Source organism: Castor canadensis, chromosome 2 (assembly GCF_047511655.1).
Source record: "Castor canadensis chromosome 2, mCasCan1.hap1v2, whole genome shotgun sequence".
Taxonomy (NCBI): Eukaryota; Metazoa; Chordata; class Mammalia; order Rodentia; family Castoridae; genus Castor; species Castor canadensis.
In genome coordinates, this window is record NC_133387.1 from 76,990,107 (window position 1) to 77,009,656 (window position 19,550).

General features: G+C 40.2%; 2 protein-coding genes across 3 annotated transcripts in view; one reads left to right on the forward strand and one right to left on the reverse strand.

The window, feature by feature from the left end:
- The window catches only part of Lrrc72 (leucine rich repeat containing 72), a 33,488-nt gene extending 31,881 nt beyond the window's left edge, over positions 1-1,607 (forward strand). Inside the window, exon 8 of the mRNA XM_074065080.1 lies at positions 611-1,607. Coding sequence (XP_073921181.1) covers positions 611-776 — 166 coding nt within the window. The 3' untranslated portion in view covers positions 777-1,607. The remainder of the gene's footprint in view (positions 1-610) is intronic.
- Positions 1,608-10,639: 9,032 nt separating this feature from the next.
- Ankmy2 (ankyrin repeat and MYND domain containing 2) overlaps positions 10,640-19,550 on the reverse strand; it is a 34,410-nt gene continuing 25,499 nt past the window's right edge. For both annotated transcript variants that reach the window (XM_020183001.2, XM_074065079.1), the window contains exons 7-10: positions 19,214-19,349; positions 15,498-15,626; positions 13,368-13,497; positions 10,640-12,046 (exon numbers count right to left, since the gene is read on the reverse strand). In XM_020183001.2, coding sequence (XP_020038590.1) covers positions 11,862-12,046; positions 13,368-13,497; positions 15,498-15,626; positions 19,214-19,349 — 580 coding nt within the window. In that variant the 3' untranslated portion in view covers positions 10,640-11,861. The remainder of the gene's footprint in view (positions 12,047-13,367; positions 13,498-15,497; positions 15,627-19,213; positions 19,350-19,550) is intronic.

Below are 19,550 nucleotides of genomic sequence, written 5' to 3' on the forward strand. Positions count from 1 at the left end.
CATTGAGGTTTTTAACAACCTCATATAAATGAAAAGGTGATTTGATGCATAAAACATTAAAACTTGCTAGGAATTACTAGCTATTCCAAATGAGGGACTTTACTTGTTTACTTTTCCTCTAAATATGTTCAGTGGAAGTAATTATCATGGAGATTAGCATTTTACATTCACTAGAATTTACATTCTTAAAAGCAAACATTTCATTAATTGGGTGGGAGATATTTCAAATTCATGAATACTGATGAATGTAAAAACCATTATTTTTGCATTTATGAATCATTTCTTTGGATTCAGTGTTGACAAATATTACTCCCCAAATATACCCAGATGCTGTATTTTAAAAATAAACCATTTCACAATAAAAATGGTGTCAATTAACCTGCAAGTCACTTGTCAATAAAGCGTACACATTATTTGTGAGCAGCACTATATTGCAAATAACAGAAAATATGGCATTTATTCATTTAAATAAAAGAACTAGAGGTTGTGGGTATTCATGAAGCATTTGCCTAGCATGTATGAGGCCCTGGGTTCCATTCCCAGAACCACACACACAAGTTCATCTTGGTCAAATTGATTTTTTTTTCTGACATAACTATTACCCTTGCAGGACTGTGCTTGAAGACCCAGAAGATGCTGTTTTCATAAGGTCCATGAAGAGATCGGTGATGACTTTTACGTCTATGAACTGGGACACAGTTCCAACACAAGAGGAGAAATACTTTGAGCAAACTAGCACAGAACCTGCTCAAATGCTCACCCTTACACTGAGATAAATCCTGGTACTACCAGAAATCCTAGTGGAGTTTAGTTATATCTTAAAATTCCCTGTGGCTAATGAATTATATATGTATTATGACTTGAAACTTTTAAATATACAGTAACACCAATAACAAAAAGTAATTCCAACATTGTAGGTTTTTATTGTAAAGTTTTGTCCAAGTTAAACATGTAAATAGAAATGTATACAAATCCTAGGTGTTCAACTCCACAAATTTTCAAAAATGAACAAGGTCATGAACTGGCATTACTGATCAAGAAAAAGAACAATACTAGAACGTTAAAAGTCTCTCGTTCCTGTTATCAGTCACTGTCCACCCTTCCAAAGTAATCACTGTCCTGATTTCCAGACCATAAGTTAATCACATCTGATTGTGAAAGGTAAGTAAACAGAATCATAGAAGATGAGTATGTTGTATCTGACTTCTTTCACTCGACATTGTAAAGTTCATCCATGTTGATGAGATGAATAATTCTATCATTCTCATTGTTGCATAAGATTCCATCATATGACTAAACCCGCTGTGCTGGGGCTTTGTTGTTTTTTTTTCACCTCTGGGACATTTGCTAGTTTGGGCTTGGCCTACTCAGAACTTTTTTGGTATCAGTGGGGAGAAAAGAAACCAGACAAGCTTTTAGTAATTGCCTGGTAATAAGTGATAACATTAGACATTTAAGGTAACTCAAACTCATTGTTGGCTTTTGCCATATAAGGAGCCAGATAAAAAGCTAATTAAATACAGAGTAGCATTTCTCCCTATGTTATCCATTCTTGGGGAATGTAGACACACTAAAGAAGTGATCTGACATTAAAATAGGAAAGACATAAGAGCTTAGAAAGTAGTAGTCACTCAACACCAAAGTCTACAGCCTCAGTTCACCTGCAGGCACTAAGGATTCTATGTGTAGTCAGTCTGAAAATTCAGATATGGTTCCTGGCAGAAGGTAACAGTTGAGGTCATAGAAACAAAACAAACAAAACACCCAAGGATTTGGGCACTTACGTGAGGGTGCCTGATATCAAGACAAAAGTGATTTGTGTCCGATATTAAGTGATAGAAGAACTCAGCACATTCTCTTACTCTCTGCCTCCTGGATCACTTATTTTGGGGGACCCAGCTGGCATATCATAACTAAACTCAGTCCTATGGAGGTCCAGGTTCTGAGGAAGTTCGTGGGGTCTCTGGCAAGCTACAAGAGGAGAATCACAACATATGTTTCAGGTTCTGGAGCCGGGCCTTCAACACTTGCAACAGAGAAATAGTTGCAGAAATTCTACTGCATTCATCCTGAAGGACTGAAGGACGGACTGTGGACTGCGGGAGGTCCCAAAAGCGAGAAGTGGTCAAGGAGACACTTCTCCTCCCTAGGAAATGCCTGTTTGCATCTGAAAGGCATCTCCACCATCAGACAATGCAAATAGGCTATAAAACCCCACTCCCCACCCAGGCCCACGGGATCACCGGTTTCCGGGTCCCCCTGCATTCTCCAATATGCAGTCTATCTCTTCTCTTTTCTCCAACTAAATTCTCTGCAAATAAAATCTTTCCGACCTCTGCTGTTAGAGTCTGTCTGTGCTTTCATTCTCAGAGCAGGCTCAAGAACCCTGCCTGAGCATCTGAAATTCCTGCGTGTGTCATCCGTGCATCATATTTGGCGATGCAGGAAAGGACCAGCCTTCACCTGAGGTCAGTATAGGTTGTGCCAAACTGGGACAGACTGCCTAGGAATGTGACCGTGAGCGTCCGGCACTCCAGTGGCGTCTGTTTTCCAAGAGAGACTCCCCACTACGGCCTAGCTATGGTGGAACTCTCAGGTCGACCTTCTCTCCCTCTCTCTCTGTCTTGTTAAGGCGCGTTTCTTCCTTGGGAAACTGAGGAAAAGGTCCGAGCCCACTACAGCTGTACAGCAAGCAATCTGAGGAAACTCAGAGGCCGGGCAGGGGTTTGTACTGCACTGCCAATGCTACGTGGGCGGAACTTGACTTCAGTGCACCAAGGCTTTTTCTTTTTTCCTCTCCTTAAACACTAAGACTCTCTTTCAAGATCTGACCAGCTTAAGGGGAGGTCTGAGAACAGCCTGTGGAAAGGAAAGTTTGTCTTCAAGCCACAAAAGGTGTTCTGGCCGGGGCACTCCCGGGTGTCACCCAAAGGCTGGAGACGCAACTTCCTGACCCGCCCTGAGGCCCCAAAGGTGGTTAAGTCTTGGACCTCTCCATCCACATCCGTGGCAAACAGACAATCAGATCTCTCATGCTTTCTTCATGGTTTCCGTGGCCCGAGAGTGGAGGTCACCTCTTGCTTCCAGTGCTCCAGTACTGTCTTTGGCAGGATCGACCTGGACAGCAGGGATGATCAATAATCCCTCATATGTTGAGCCTGGAAACTCTCTTTTTCCTCAACCCTCAGCCTCTCTTTCCCCTTTCCCAGGCAGTTCAGGATGAGTGTCCCCCTCCCTGCCTTTGCTGTACATAGCAGTGAGCTTCTTTCTTCAGGGAGTTTGGGAAAAATCCCTACAGGGATCAGAAAGTGCTAGTCTCCAATTTAGGCTTAACTGTCTTTGTCAAGCATCAGATTAGTTAAACAGGTTCCGCAGACTGCCCTCAGGAAAAGAAAAAAAAATAGTTAAAAGGCAAAAACCTCAGGTCTCCGTTTTTTGCCCCTTACCAGAGCAAAAGCCTCCAGATGCTCTCTCTCCTTTCACAGAAAGCATATATGCCTCAAAGGATATATAGGGGAACAAAAGTCTACTTTATCAAGAGTCCCCATCCATGCCTCTAAAGGGGTCCTCCTTCTGGCCATGCAAGCCCTCTTGGTTACTTTGATAGAGTTACTTTTTAATTACAAGCGCTCAGCTGATAGAGAACTAGAACTACCTGGGTTGCAGGACAAACAGGCAAGTCAAAATAGATGAGAGGTTGGTCAAAGATCATCTCAGGGGGGTGGGTGCAACTGAGATATCTATTTGTAAATCCTCCATGACTCTACCCACGAGTGGCAGTGGAAGGAGCAAGGGAGAGCGGGACGCCCTCTCCCACTAGAGTTTCTCCTTATCTGGGGACGCTTAGATAAAAGGAGAAACCTCTGTTAAGGTGACCAATTTTCCCTTGTTTCCCTTTTTAGATGGGAAATCAAGCCTCAAGGATCCAGGAAGGATCCCCCCTTGCCCGCTTATTAAAACATTAGAAAGATCTTGATCCAGAAAGTCTTCAACAAAAGTGACTCAAGTTTTACTGCACCCAGGCTTGGCCACAGTATCCTCTGGGAGATGAGGAAAGATGGCCAGAAGGAGGGAGCATTAATTATAATACCATTCTTCAATTAGATATGTTCTGTAAAAAGGAGGGAAAGTGGACTGAAGTTCCATACGTTCAATTGTTCTTTTTCCTAAGAGACCACTCAGAATGGCTAAACAAATGCAGGCTAGATACCCAGACCATGGTAACCCTTTGCAAAAAGCCCCCAAAGTCCCTTGAGCAAAAAAAAACCCATCTAATGCTCCATCAGCTTACCCAGCTTACCCAGCTACCTCACACACTAGACGCTGTCCCACAGGACTCTACCCCTCCAGTTAACTGCTGGAGGGGACAGAGCTCATGTTCCTTTTAGAGTGGGTAAACTTAAAGAAATAAAACAGGATTTAGGGAATTACACAGAAAATCCAGATCAGTACATCCAGGCATTTAGAGAAGTCAGCCAAAACTTTGAACTGAGCTGGAAAGATGTAATGCTATTGCTATCTCAGACCCTCACTTCTCTGGAGAAACAGCGGGTTCCAGATCAGGCAGTCACAGCTGGAGACAATTATCACTTAGATAAAAGCGGCCCTACAGGCCTGTCTCCTACTGGGCCCTCACTGGAGGAGGAGGGGGAGGGAGAAGAAAGACAAAGACATTGGATACCTAGAAGGGAGCCTCGATTCCCAATTCCAACAGATCAGGCAATGCCTAGGTATGACCCTGAATGGGACCCTAAAAATGACAAGGATGAATGCAGTCATAACAACTTCATCCACTACATTCTTGAGGGACTAAGGAGAGCCAAGGTAAAACCTCTTAATTACTCCCAAGTCACAGCTGTACAGCAAGGACCTTAGAAACTACAGTAGTTTTCCTACAGAGACTTAAGGATGCTTTACAAAAGCATACCAACATTATACCAGAGTCACAGGAAGAGGACATCATCCTAAAAGATAAATTTCTAACACAGTCAGCACCAGATATCTGTAAAAAGCTTCAGAAATTGGTGGCTGAAGGGAGCAGAGATCTGGACCAATTGGTCCGTATAGCCACATAACAGGGACTTAGAGAAAGAAAGGAAGGACCTGGAAAGGGAAAAGAGAAAGGATAAGCAGCAGGAGGCTCTGATCACAGCACTCAGAGGCTCCCCTGGGGCGAAGTCCAAACCCAAGGACATGCTTTCAATGTGGACAGGCCGGCCATTTTAGGAGGGAGTGCCCCCGGAGAAAGCTACCTCCGGGACCCTGCCCCATTTGTTGGGGAAAACATTGGAAGGCACACTGTCCCCGGTTCTCAGGGGGAACTGAGGTCAGAGCCTCCCACCCAATGACAGGTCCCGGGGCCTCCCATACAGGCTTCTGTAACCACTGTAAAAGCAGAAGAGCCCCAAATTAAGCACAAGGTCAGCCTCCTTATCGATACTGGAGCCAGCATCTCAGCTATTCCTTTCTCTCCCGGACCCAGGTCCTCCAAGAAAATTACTGTTCGAGGCATATCAGGCCAGCCTCTAGAGCATTATTTCACTCAGCTTTTAGCCTGCTCCTGGGGAGATTTCCATTTCTGTCACTCCTATTTAATTGTCCCAGAAACCCCTACTCCTCTGCTAGGGTGAGACCTTCTATCCAAATTGGGGGTACATCTACTTTTACCCCCAGGAGGGTACTTTTGCTTGCCCCTAATAGAGGAACAAGTAGACCCCACGGTGTGGATGGATGGACACACTGTGGGATGGGCACGAACAGCTGTCCCAGTCCTAACTCATCTCAAGGACCCCTCCTGGTTTCTCCATCAAAAACAATATCCTTTAAAGCCAGAAGTTAAGGAGGGGCTAATTCCCATAATCAAAGACTTAAAGAGTCAGGGACTGCTGATAGAATGCTCCAGCCCATATAATACTCCTATTCTCGGTGTCAGGAAGGGACCTAACAAATGGTGGCTAGTCCAGGATCTCCACCTGATCAACAAAGCAGTAGTGCCTCTCCTGTAGTTCCAAATCCCTATACACTTTTAGCCCAAATACCTCCGGGTACTACTTACTACTCTGTCCTGGATTTAAAAGATGCCTTCTTTTGCATTCCCTTACACCCTAAAAGTCAACCTATCTTTGCCTTTGAGGACCCCACAAGAAAGTCTGGACAGGTCACTTGGACTGTCCTCCCCCAGGGATTCAGAGACAGCCCCCACCTCTTTGGGTTAGCTCTAACCCAAGACTTGGCAGAATGGCAATACCCACAAGCTACTCTGCTACAATATGTAGATGACCTCCTGCTCTGTGGACCAAATGAGCCTGTCATTTCATGAGCCACTGAGTCCTTACTAAACTTCCTAGCAGATAGAGGTTATAAGATCTCTAAAGAAAAAGCCCAATTGTGTCAGTCTAGGGTTACATATTTAAGTCTTGTCCTGGAGAAAGAAATGAGGTCTCTAGAAGACAGAATCTGTCCAAACCTGACATTTCCTCTACCTAAAACTCTAAAACAATTGAGGGCCTTTTTGGGTGTCACTGGATACTGTAGAATTTGGATCCTGGGATATGCAGATTTAGCCAGGCCTTTATATCAAATCCTTAAGGAAGCACACAAGGATACCCAGCCCTTTATTGAATGGGATGACAAGTCAGAAAATACATTCCACCAGTTAAAAAAGGCTCTTATGACAGCTCCCGCCCTGGGTCTCCCAATACAAGACAAGTTTCAATTATATGTCTATGAAAAGGGAGGACTGACCTTGGTCATGGTGACTCAGCTCCGGGGCATCACTCCCCAGCCAGTAGGTTACTTAAGCAAAGAGTTAGATCAGGTAGCCAAGGGATGGTCAGGATGCCTCAGAGTAATGGCCGCAGTAAGCCTGCTAGTGCTTGAAGCTCAGAAACTTATCCTAAACCGCCCCCTAATGGTTTATACCCCACACGACCTAGGAGGAATTTTAAACTCAAAAGGAGAACTTTGGCTATCTGACAACCGTCTACTTAAATATCAGGCCCAGCTTCTGGGAGGGACAGAAATAACTTTAAGGACCTGTCAGAGCCTAAATCCTGCATCCCTTCTACCAGAGGCAGAGGGAAATCCTGAGCACTCGTGTGAGGAGGTACTTATGGAAAATTATGCTTCCTGACCTGACTTAACTGATCAGCCCTTAAAAAACCCAGATACAGAATTATACACTAACGGCAGTTCCTTTGTCGAGAATGGTGTCAGTCATACAGAGTTTACAGTTGTAACAGAATTTGGCATCCTCAAATCAGGTCCTCTTCCTCCTAATACAAGTGCTTAATTGGCAGAATTAGTGGCCCTAACAGAAGCCCTAAGACTGTCAAAAGAACAGAGTCAACATCTATACAGATTCTAAGTATGCCTTCCTGATCCTGCATGCTCATGCAGCCATTTGAAAGAAAAGAGAAATGCTAACTACAATAGGAACAGCTTTCCATAGGGAAATAAGGGAGGTTACTTTAATAGTTTAAGAGATAACAGCATTAGTTGCAGCCCTTGCTGGAATCAGCTATGGGGTAATTGCCAATCATGTAACTGCAAAAAACCTAACCAAAGTGCTAGAGGACACCTCAGACCAGGTAGGCCTGGCCATTAAGGACATGCAAAGGTCTTTGTTGTCTCTTACCTGTATGGTAATGGACGACCCTAGATTTTCTTTTGGCCAAGCAAGGGGGGGGGGAGGTATGTGCCATTGCCAATACCTCCTGTTACACATATATAAACACTTCAGGCATTGTAGAGGAATGTGCAGACTACATTCTCCAACAAGCTAAATGGCTCCGGGAGCAATCTCTTGAAACTCAGGTTTCTACTCAGGTATGGGAACAAATAAAATCCTGGCTCTCCTCCAGGACTTGGTTCCTACCCTTTCTGGGGCCTATAGTTGCCATTATCCTCTTGCTTGTGTTTGGGCCTTGCATTTTAACTTACTTGTCAAGTTTGTTTCTTCTCACCTAGAATCCATCAAACTACAAATGCCTCTGGTGGAGATGAAAACGACCTACTACTGCGGTCCCCTTGACAACCCCTCTCGTGGTCAGCCCTGACACTGTGGGCCCCTTCATCGCCCCCTGTCCGCAGGAAGCAGTTACTGAACAGACTTCATCCTCCCTATCCCTAACAGCAGTTAGGGCGACCATTGAGAGGGTGGAATGAAGGACTGAAGGACGGACTGCGAGAGGTCCCAAAAGGCGATAAGTGGTCAAGGAGACACTTCTCCTTCCTAGGAAATGCCTGTTTGCATCTGAAAGGCATCTCCACCATCAGACAATGCAAATAGGCTATAAAACCCCACTCCCCACCCAGGCCCACGGGATCACTGGTTTCCGGGTCCCCCTGCATTCTCCAATATGCAGTCTTTCTCTTCTCTTTTCTCCAACTAAATTCTCTGCAAATAAAATCTTTCCAATCTCTGCTGTTAGAGTCTGTCTGTGCTTTCATTCTCAGAGCAGGCTCAAGAACCCTGCCTGAGCATCTGAAATTCCTGTGCGTGTCACCCATGCATCAATCCTAGCACAGACAGCCTGACCGTTGGTCAAGAAACTGACTGATGACTTATCAGGAACTGAGTATAAGCTGAACCATCCAGAAACAACACTGGATGGCAAGAATTCATTTCATGATGAAAACAATGTATTTGCAATCAGGTTTAAGTTGATCTAGAAATTGCATAAGCAGTATTTTTGAACTAGACTGTAAATTAATGATGCGATATTGTAATCTCTACATTAATCTCCAAAAGAGTAATAAAAGAATTTTTAGTCTTTAGTGTTTTATTATTAATCTACAATCACTGAAAAGAATGAGACACACTTGCTCTAATTTTAAAAAAAATGTCTAACCACTTTTACTACATTTTAGGGAACTAAAGGAACCATGTCTCGCTTGAATGAAGAGGAATATTTAATTTAAAATGCATCCTCAGTACTGAATATTTTTCGTTCAAAAGTGGAGAGCTGAGTAGCTATGGTTGAGAGACTTTGTATTAAAAACCATTTCAGGCTGGCGGAGTGGCTCAAGCAGTAGAGTACCTGCCTAGCAGGCCCTGAGTTTGAACCCCAGTGACACCTAAATAAATAAATACTATTGCAGGAGAAACACAAGATAGAACACATGACCCACAAGCTACCTGAAACTCTACCAAAATGGAAGACACGAGTATTGAAAGTATGCTTATAATTATGTTCTTTGCTTTAAACAACAGAGACCCACACAAGTTGCCTCAAGTGAAAGCATATTTATTTTAGAATGCATCAGGAGTTCTCAAGACTAAGAAACAAAAAATCCTGATACATAGAACTGTTGAGAGTTATGGGTAAAAACTGGGGTCTGGAATCAGATCTACCTTAGCTCTTTCCCTTATTATTACTTGAAAAAGTTAGCTAACCTCTTATTTTCCTCTTATTTAAAATAAAAATAGTGACTTCATAGATTCTTAAGGATTAATATATAGTTATATACATTAAGTGAGGCTGAGTAGCTTTTCAAAAGAAAGTACTCACTATATGGAGCTATTACCTATGCCAAGGGCAATGGTGCCCCTCAGGGACTAGATGGTGTTATAGACTGAATGTCGGTGTCCCAACCCCTATTCATTTGTTAAATCTAATCCCTAATGGAATGGTAATCAGAGTTGAGGCTTTGAGAGGTAATTAGGTCAGTGAGTAGAGTCTTCATGAATCAGATGAGCTAGTTTGACCTTTCTCCCATGTAAGAACACAGCAAGATGGGCCTCAATAACCCAGGAAGAAGTCCCTCACCACGAACCCAGTCCTGCTGGCTCTTAGACCTTAGACCTCTTGCTTCCTTAACTACAAGAAATAAGTATTTGTTTAAACCCCCTACTGTGTGATAATTTGTAATAGCAGCTTGAACTAAGACATGTGATGTATTGGGGTTCTCCTGAGAAGTAGAACTGGTATGTGTATGTATACACATACACAGAGAGAGAGAGATGGAAAGAGATTTATTTTAAGGAATTGGTTCATGCATTGTGAGGGCTGGTAAGTTCAGAGTTTCCCGGGTGGCTGGAAATCCAGGTATGAGTTGATGTTGCAACCTTGAGTTTAAAATCCACAAGGTAAGCAGAATGACATGCTTTGGTTAGACTTTTTATTTGTTTGTAGATGTTGGTGTTTCCATGTTGTAAGCTTTTTCAGGTCCAAGTCTGGGATTAATGAGGCAAAAAGAAGACCTCAAGAACTCACTAAGTGTTAGCATCCAGATCCCAGAGTCAATAGCCAGTCTGCTACAACCCAATACAGTGTGTAGCAGGCAATGGGATGAGGAAGATGACAGAATGGTGATGACACAAGCATATACACAAAATCATAATAATATAGGGAACTCAGGTGAAAAAAAACATGGTAGTGGGAAAGGGTAGTCTGGGAAGATTCTTACTATCTAAAGATAAGTGTTTATTGCTGAACAGGTATTTGAAAATTTTTTATTTTGGGTGCTACTGGGGTTTGAACTCATAATGTCATGCTTGCTAGGCAGGTACTCTACCTAAATTGTACATATTAAATTAATTTTTACTTTGTTCTCCGATATTTGCTAAGCTTCTTACTATTTGTTATGTCCTCTAATATTTGCTACCTCCTGACAATAAATTATGAAACAAGATGAGTTGTTTATATTAGTAGGCGCGATTTATTTTAAAATCAACACAAACTTTGAAACACAGCACGATCTTCAGACATCACGCTTAAGCGCTGTTTAAATACCACATATGCTAAAAATGCAGGCTGAGACATTCTGCAAGTGACAGTCACAAATCACAGTTTCTGGACAGGAAAAGGCTCATGAAAAGCTTGCAGGAAGATAAAAGCATTTTGGGTGGAGAATGGCACACAAGTTAGTTTTATAGGAACCGTGTATATAGTATGTTTTGCCAGTATTTAATCAGAAATTTCAGAAAGTGCCCTTTTAATACACATGCTGAGACAGCCCTGTTCATGCCTCAGTTTTTTCTGAGGGATCTGACATTTCTGAAGGTACAAGTACTGTAGAGAGAACATCACTGCAGGAACTATGTAAAGTTCAGGCTTATGAGAATAATTCCTATATAAGACTACACGTGGTTGAACTATGGCAAAGACTTTTAACACACAGCTTTTCTTCAGTCCATTACATCTTAATAAGCAGAACTTCACAATTGTAAATGCTATTTATATGGATTTTTGGGTTGTTTTTGGTGGGACCAGAGTTTAAACTCAGGGCTTCATGCTTGCAAAGCAAGCATGCTACCTACCACTTGAGTCACACATTCAGTCCATTTTTGCTGTGGTTATTTTGGAGATTGGGGTCTCACAAACTATTTGCCCATTCCAGCCTGTTACCATGATTCTCTCAATCTCAACTTCCCAAATAGCTAGGATTACAGGTGTGAGCCACCAGCGCCTAGCTTATTTATATGCATTTCATTCACATGTAAGTTAGAATTTTTCTAACTATCCATCTCTGTGGTGAGAGATGTCTCTGTTTCCTTTCTTGAAAATCTTTTTCCTGTGCTATTCCTTTGTTTCTAAGACCCCTATTTCTCCTTTATAGGGATTTTATTTTCCTTTGAGAACTGCTGGGCAGCCAGTTTCAAAAGGAATGTAAATGTTTTTCTTGCATTTTGAAAGAAAAAAATTTCGAAAGGAATACTTGTTCAATTATAGAACTGAAATCAAGAGGAAATCAGGGCATGGGAGACAGAGCTTTGCTTGAAAGCCTCTATTCTATGAAATGTGCAATCCTGCCACTATGCCATGCAGGTGTCACGAGGCAATGAAGGATACATTCACATGAGGTTTTCAGCTACCTGCCAGCGTGAGGACCATCCATGTTGGTAAGTGCGACAGCCTTTACTCCTCAGATAGCTGGGGACCCGCAGCAGCCTCCTGAACACCTGCTAATCCAGCCTCATTTCCAAGAGATCCTTTCTCCTCTTCCACAGAATCTTCAGGATTAGAATCCTCTTGGAAGATACCTGTTTCAGCCTCTGGTTGCTCATTGCTGACACAATTAGAATTGACATCGAGTTTATCATCTAATATAAAGGGAAAAAAATAGACATGTGATTCCTACCATGTGCCAAACTTATAAAGCTTTACATGTATTAACTTATCTAACCATAGTAAGGACCTACCTACATGAGGTAGGTTATTAATGCTATTATCAGCCATCATTGTTTTACAAATGGAGAAACTAAAAAGAAAGGGTTTTGGCTGTTTGCTCCAAGTTTCATGGCTAGTAAAACAACAAAATCAGTCTTGAACTCAGGCCACAGGCCTCATATCAGTACTCTAAATCAGGATTGATACTTGGGATTTGACAAAAATCTACATTTGAATACAGCTTTCCTTTTCATTAGTTTGTTATCTTTTGGTAGACAATTGACTGTATTTGGTGGTTATCTATAAAGTGGCTTTTAGTAAAGCCCACCCTACATTTGTGGGTGAAACATCTAGAAGAGTGTGTGGCACATGGATGATGCTTAACAACCAAGATGACCATTTCACTGGCAATCCTACTTTCTCATGATGATTAGTTAGTACATGAACAGCTATCATTCCCAGTCCTCTGCATAAGATAAGAGTTTGGTCCAGAGAATAGAAGAATACAAGAATGCCTAATTATTGTCTTCATGATAAATGTTTAAATTTTGTGCATATCATTCAATCTCACTGACTGTTTCTCAACCAAGTAAAAAGGACACGATCACTTCATGGGTGGAGGTGAAAGTATCCAGGATCAGTCACCAAGGCAAGTTTCTAAACTACATATACTCCCCAATAATGCAGGGTATATTCTCTGGGCAGGGCACAGGGCTGGAGGTGGCTCTCCCCTCCAATATGTGAATCATTGCTGAAGCAAGTCACTTAACCTCACAAGGGAAGGAGAGAAAAAATAATGTGAAACTCACTGCTCTAGTGCTTGTAGAAATTTAATCTGTGTATGAGAGCCACAATTTACTCTGTGATTTATAGATATACTATGTAATTTCATCCACAGAATTGAAATTTACAGACTTCTGAACTTAAAGTCTTCTGGTACCCATTTAGGAAAATTATTTCCTTAAAGACCTTAAAATTCTTTATAAATAGAACATATAAGTGATTACCCACTCAAAATCCCATCACTCCAGGCCAGTCTACTGAGTTAGTGCAGAACATGGAATAAACCACCTTCTTCAGAATTGCACGTGTCTTTGATTTCCAGTAATGTTTTAGCCGACTATATTTTATGCAGCATCCCAAAGGCTAAAAAAAGGGATGCATTTGAGTTTAAGTGTGATCCTCATGTTATTTGTCACTTATCCTTCATTTCCCCCAGGACAAACAGTATAGGCTTGGTGTTTTTATACATACTATTCTCTTCTTGACTCTTTTCTTTGGTGGCCTCCAACTGTTGCTTTTCATAAATGTCCTTCAGATTCTTACAGATTTTCTTATGTGCAAACCAGTGTGTTTTCTGGCAGGTTTGATCACAATATATTACCTGAAAGCAATTGGAGATTTATTTTAAGAGTTACAATTGCATGATTTCCCAACTATGACATCAAACCAAAACCTAGTCTGTAAAAATGTTGTTTTCCACACATAAAATTATGATATGTGGTTGTATATTATATAGTTGTGTGTTGACTTAGATTTGTAATTTTTAGCTTACACTTTAAAACAATGATATATAACAAATGGTCTACAAAAGACTCTGACAAATGACTTATTAAGAAGCTACTGTATACCAGAATTGGAACAGTAAGATGACAAAGAAACAGTTGTTGTGCTAGAGGAAGCTAAGGTTGAGAAAGATCAGGATAGGATCTGAGGAGACAGACTATGTAGGGGGAGATAGACCCCTTAAGACCACAGCTCATAACATAGTACAGGACCTAGGAACAATGGGGCACTGAGGAGGCAGTGACTCACTCTAGCTGGGGAGTAGGGTAGCAGAGAAACAGGAAAGCACATTCCAGAGGGAGGGAATACTTGAACCAAAATACAAGAATGGGAAAGTGAATGGTATGTGTAAGGATGGTGATAGATTTTTACAAATGAGTTTACATTTTTGCAAGTAAGGGTGGTAAAGAGATGGGAACTTACAAAACACTATATGTCAAGGATTGTGCTAGGGCCTTATACAGATGTGGAATTATAAACTCTGTCGTTGCCCTAATTCTTCACTCATTGCTGCATTGATAGACTTTTCCATGTGATTTCAACATTCTTTGCATTGAAAACAAGGATAATTGACTTTAGACATGGCCACCTTACTTGTTTTAACCAACAGGAAGAGAAAACATAGCAATTTTAAGACTGTGCTTCAAGATATTTGTGTGATCCAGGCAAGATGGTACATGCCTGTCATGCTAGCACTGAAGAAACTGAGGCAGAAGGATCAGTCCCAGGTCAGCCTGGGCTATATAGTGAGATCTCATCTAAAAAATAAATAAATAAATAAATAAGAAAAAAAGAAGAGCCCTGTATGTTTCTAGTTACCCACTTGTACCTCTGTCACTGCCATGAGAACATGTTCAGCTGCCCAACTAAGGCTGCTTACCACAAATGGAGAAAGAATAAGTGCTTGTCTTAAGCACTGTTTTTAGAGGGGTTTCATATGCAGCAACAGTTAAAGATGACGGTCTCATTTAATTCTCACGAGTCTAGCCCTATTTCACACATAAGGAAACTGAGGTTTAGAGAAGTTAGTAATTAAAAGAGATAAGGCTGGACAGAGAAATAGCTTATGACAGACTTTGATGTTTTTCATATAAAAGGTGAAGTATTTCAACCTTGAAATCAATAGACTGATGTTACCTAATGGATAATGTGCCTGTACAGACACACATGTGTGTCACATCTGGATGTGAGAACATAATCAGGTATGTCCTTTACAAAGACAATGCCGGCAGAAGTGGGCAGTATACTTCCTATGGATTAAAGCTTGTGGACAGAATTTGTAGATTTAATGGGAAGAACTGACAAAGAGACTACCAAAAGTCAACATCAAGAGGGCTAAGATTATAAATTTATAAACTTTCCTGATCTAGGTTTTCATATCTGCACCAGCATCAGTCTCCCTTGCTCTCTAAACTTTCTCTTTGTTTCCTCATTTTTATCCATTCATATCTTTTTTCCCCATGGAGTGGTAAGCATACAAATGGAAGTAGACAGATGAGTAGTTTGGCAGAAGACAGGGCACAGATGTTCATCTATGCTATAGTTCACTTTCTAATCTACTTTGTAGGACAAGAGGTATGGCTCAAGTGGTAGAGTGCCTGCCTAGCAAGTGTGAGGCCCTGAATTCAAACAACAGTACCTCCAAGAAAAAAACAAACAAACAAAAATTACTTTTTAAGCATTAGGTATAATAGTTACATTTGTTAGAATTTATTAGAAAATATAACTGTTATGTTTAAAGAATATTAAAACTGAATTGTCAGCTTGGATGTAATCTTATTCAGATATCAAGAAATTTAAAAGAACTTTGTTTCTTACCATTTTGCATACTGAACATCTTTTACTTGCTCCCTTTTCTCCACAGGTGGTACAAAATTCAACATCCACAAAACCCACCTGGCCAGTGATGGCTTGAGTAAGTACAGAGAATGCAGTGGGATCAGAACCCTAGAGTGAGTGTGAAGAGAAAAAGAAAAACCTGAAATAACCATTGAAGACTACAGATAATGTCACCCAGGAACAATTTTGTCTAGAAACACACTCAAAGGAGAAATCACTAAGTTAGTGATCCCACAGACTTTATTTATGACAGAATAACAATTATCCTTTTGAGTATACCTTTTTCTATACAAACTGTACAAAAAGTGTAAGTCACATATCCCAATAAGCAAAGAAGAAAAAAATTGGCCCACTTCTAGAATGAAAACATTTTTCAACTAGGATTATTCAGCAAGTCCACACTGACTTACTGAGTGGAATTTTTTTCTGAGAATTGACATCAAGACAATATTCATATTATATTGGACAAACATAGGGCATATCACAAATGTTTAACTATCTTACTTTATAAAAGTTTGGTGCCATTTAAGCATTTTGAAGGCATTATATATTTAAAATTAGATACTTGATGTTGGGCTACAATTCAAATAATTATCACCTTTACCACTGGAATGTTTCAATCTCTTTAATAAACATACCTACAATTGTATCAAGTATTAAGAAAAACAAAAAGTATGAAAATTATTATTAAAGGACTATTGAAAACTAGAATAGCTTGTTAAAGAAGACTTATGAAAATTTTTTATAAAGAAAATCATAAGGATAAATATTTATCTATCTGAGGTGAAGGTATTAAGACTGACCTAGCATAAACAAAACTAATGGGATATCTCTTTTCCTTGCAGTTCTTTGTCCTGAGTTTTAAAAATTACACATTTATTCCTAACCAAAATGTTGCCACATTTTATTTTCATTTGCTTCTTCTTCCTAAGAATGTGTTTTTGTATTAGCTTACCAACTATACATAACAGATACTTAAAAAAATGTCACCTGGGAATAACGCTCCACATACCACAGTCAAAGAAAATATTCAAGATTTAAGTAGTTTTAAAGCAGAGCTCATTTTGAAACTGTCATGCTTCTAAATACAAATAATAATGATAATAATAACTTTTCATGTAAAAGTGCTAAGAATTCTCTTTTGGAATAAATATAATGTGTTAGTGAGAAACAACAGGTGAAATGAAACCCAGATATCAATTAATAAGTTAATAATTCCATCAGAAATAAAGGTCTGTCAAAATTGTGCTCAAATACTGGCATGTATCAAAGGACTTGTTAAAAATTTGGATCTATCCCCTTTGCCCATACATCCTAACTTAAAATTTCTAAGGGTGTGGTCCAGGTACCAACACTGCCAGGTAATTCTAAGACATAGTAAAAGTTTGAAAATTACTGGTACCAACTGGGCATTGTGGAGAACTCTCTGGTCAGGCAAAATCTTGTTAACTACTTTAATAAAGAAGAATCTGTTTAGGTATCAAAGCTCCTCTCATGGAAAGATAACTCAGCCTGAAAAAAGTAGAATGCTTTCATTCAATGTATGCTATAAAATCAGAGATGTGAGCACTTTCCTAGATGTTAAACTATACATTGTTAATGGATAAGTAAAGCAAAACATCTCTACCAGCATAATCTGCTAATGTTTCTTTAATGTAGCTGTGCTAAATTAAACACACTTTCTGCTGAGCTTTGTGACAGGCAGAAGCCAGAGCACCACCTGGGCAGAGAGAATCAAAACCTGCACAGGTGGACCGAGGCACCAGTACCGTCAGAAAGCCTCAGAGAGGTTCTCACTGCAGCTGATGCTGAGAGTCTGCTGCTACAGGAAAAGGTGAGCATTGCTGTAGGGGTTTAAGAACTTGTAGAAGAGCAAAAACTAGACAGTGTCTCTCTGGAACACTCAATTACAAGCATTCAAAAGAAAGTTTTCCAGAGAGTGCTACAGAGAACTCTTAAAGGACAAAAATTTTTTAAAGAGAAACCATTCTAAACTGTATTAAGTACTTCCTTAACTTTATTATAAATCTTTTCTTAATGACTTAGATAACAAGGATAAATATTAATCATTATAGTCTGTAAACTTTAATTATACTATCCTCTCATGTGGGGCTGCGATGAAATGCTGACCCCTAAAATGACATGCTATGTTTTTCCAAGTGATCTGGATTGCTATTTGTAGTTTTCTGTTTTTTCCCATGAAGGTGGAATGTCAGCTATCACTGTTAATGCTGGAATTTCTCCACAGCAGGCACTGCTAGTTGCTTCCCTGATACCAGTTCCCCCAGTTTCCTTACTAATGAAGCATAATTTTGTTCAGAGAAGCAGTGTGTAAATAAGCCAGAAACATTCATCTCCCCAGACATCTGTGCAGCTAAGAATGGCCATGTGAACAGACAGAGCGTGTGTGGGAGCGCTTCTGTTCTTCCTGCCTGAGCTGGGACTGTGAGCCTGGAGGTAGTGTCAAATGCTTTGCAACCACACGGACATGAGCACGAGAGTGTGAGCCTCTATGGCTAAGGGATACTAAGTGGACAGATGGGAAAGTGTGCAGGTTCCAATCCATTCGTAAGCCACCATGCCAGACTGCTCGGCCTGCCTTTGAGTGATGGACTGTCTGTGAATACGTAAATGTTATCTATGTTGTCCAGTTGCTTAGAGTTTGATATGTGCAACCACAACACACTCATAACTAATAAATCAGCCTCACATTTCACTTATTTTAATTTTCCAAAAGTTTAAACACCAAATAGCCAACTATATTAAAAAAAAAAAAAAAGAGTAAAGAATCTCTATATGAAAGAATGGGGAGCTCTCATGAATAAATTAATTCCTGAGCTTTATGAGATCGTCTGGTCTGCTCGGGTATTTCTTGTTTATTTCACCCTCCATTGGCAATGTCTTTATGTATAATGAAGCACTTACAACTCAAGTATAGCTTGACTTTTTCAATCTGAGAATCTGACAGCCTAGAGAAAGCACAGAGAAGGAAACCAAATTGTCAAAGAGAGAGGAACCCATGGATGGGACTAGTCTCAGGATTGATTTCTTGCCTGACAGAGAAAGGCTAGTAGTAAAAGATTTGACTGAATTGTATACAAAACCATGAATGAGTATGGATAAGGTGAACAGAAACATATTCAAAATAGGGAAGACAGAAAATGCTTTATGAAATATCTCTTAAATAAATATATGACAAAAGGACAATAAGTAGTCTTTTAAACAGATAACAAAGTTAACAGAATTCACTTCCTATAGCTAGGATGTATATGTAGATTTTCTTTTTGAGTATGGAAAATGTCTAAAAGAGGCATCACAATAGAATAACAAGCATTCATCTAGTGCAAGACTTTGTGCTGGTAGTACTTACTGCTACCAGTGTACATGCATATGTGATGTACCCCACCTCCTCAGGTCTTAAGAGGTATATAAAATCTAAGTTTCTAGTATAACCATTTACTTTCCTAAAAAGGCAAATGCTGTTTATTAAACTGAGTGCTACTAAAAATCCAAGGAAACGATCATGAAAGGAGAAATGGACAAACGGAAACAGTAGGCAAACCCATCTCCAGTTTTGTTCCTAAAAATTTTCTGAACTAATAAAAATAAATACTAAAGGGAACTTCTCTTTAATAGTACAACATGTGATAGTTAGGTCTTACTGATACGGTCAGCTTAGTTGATAGGCGCCTTACAATTTCAACAGGAGCAATGCTTCGCACCAGCTGCTGGAGGAGTGTAGCTTCACAGTAAGGAAATTTTCTGATACTTTCTCTAATGATCTTTTCCTGATATACTGGAAAGCCATCAGAAGCTCGGCCTTTTAACAAGCTGAAAGATATTTTTTAAAGAGTGGTTGAAGTTGAATCACTAAGCATTCCTTTCAGTTGTTTATTCTTTGTTACTTAAGATTTTCATTATCTCTTCAAATCATGGTGATGGACTCAATTCAAACTGCTGTTCAACCTGATCACCATGAGTGGATCTTATCAGATTTCCAGGCTCTAAGATGCCTGTAGGTAAACATGACCC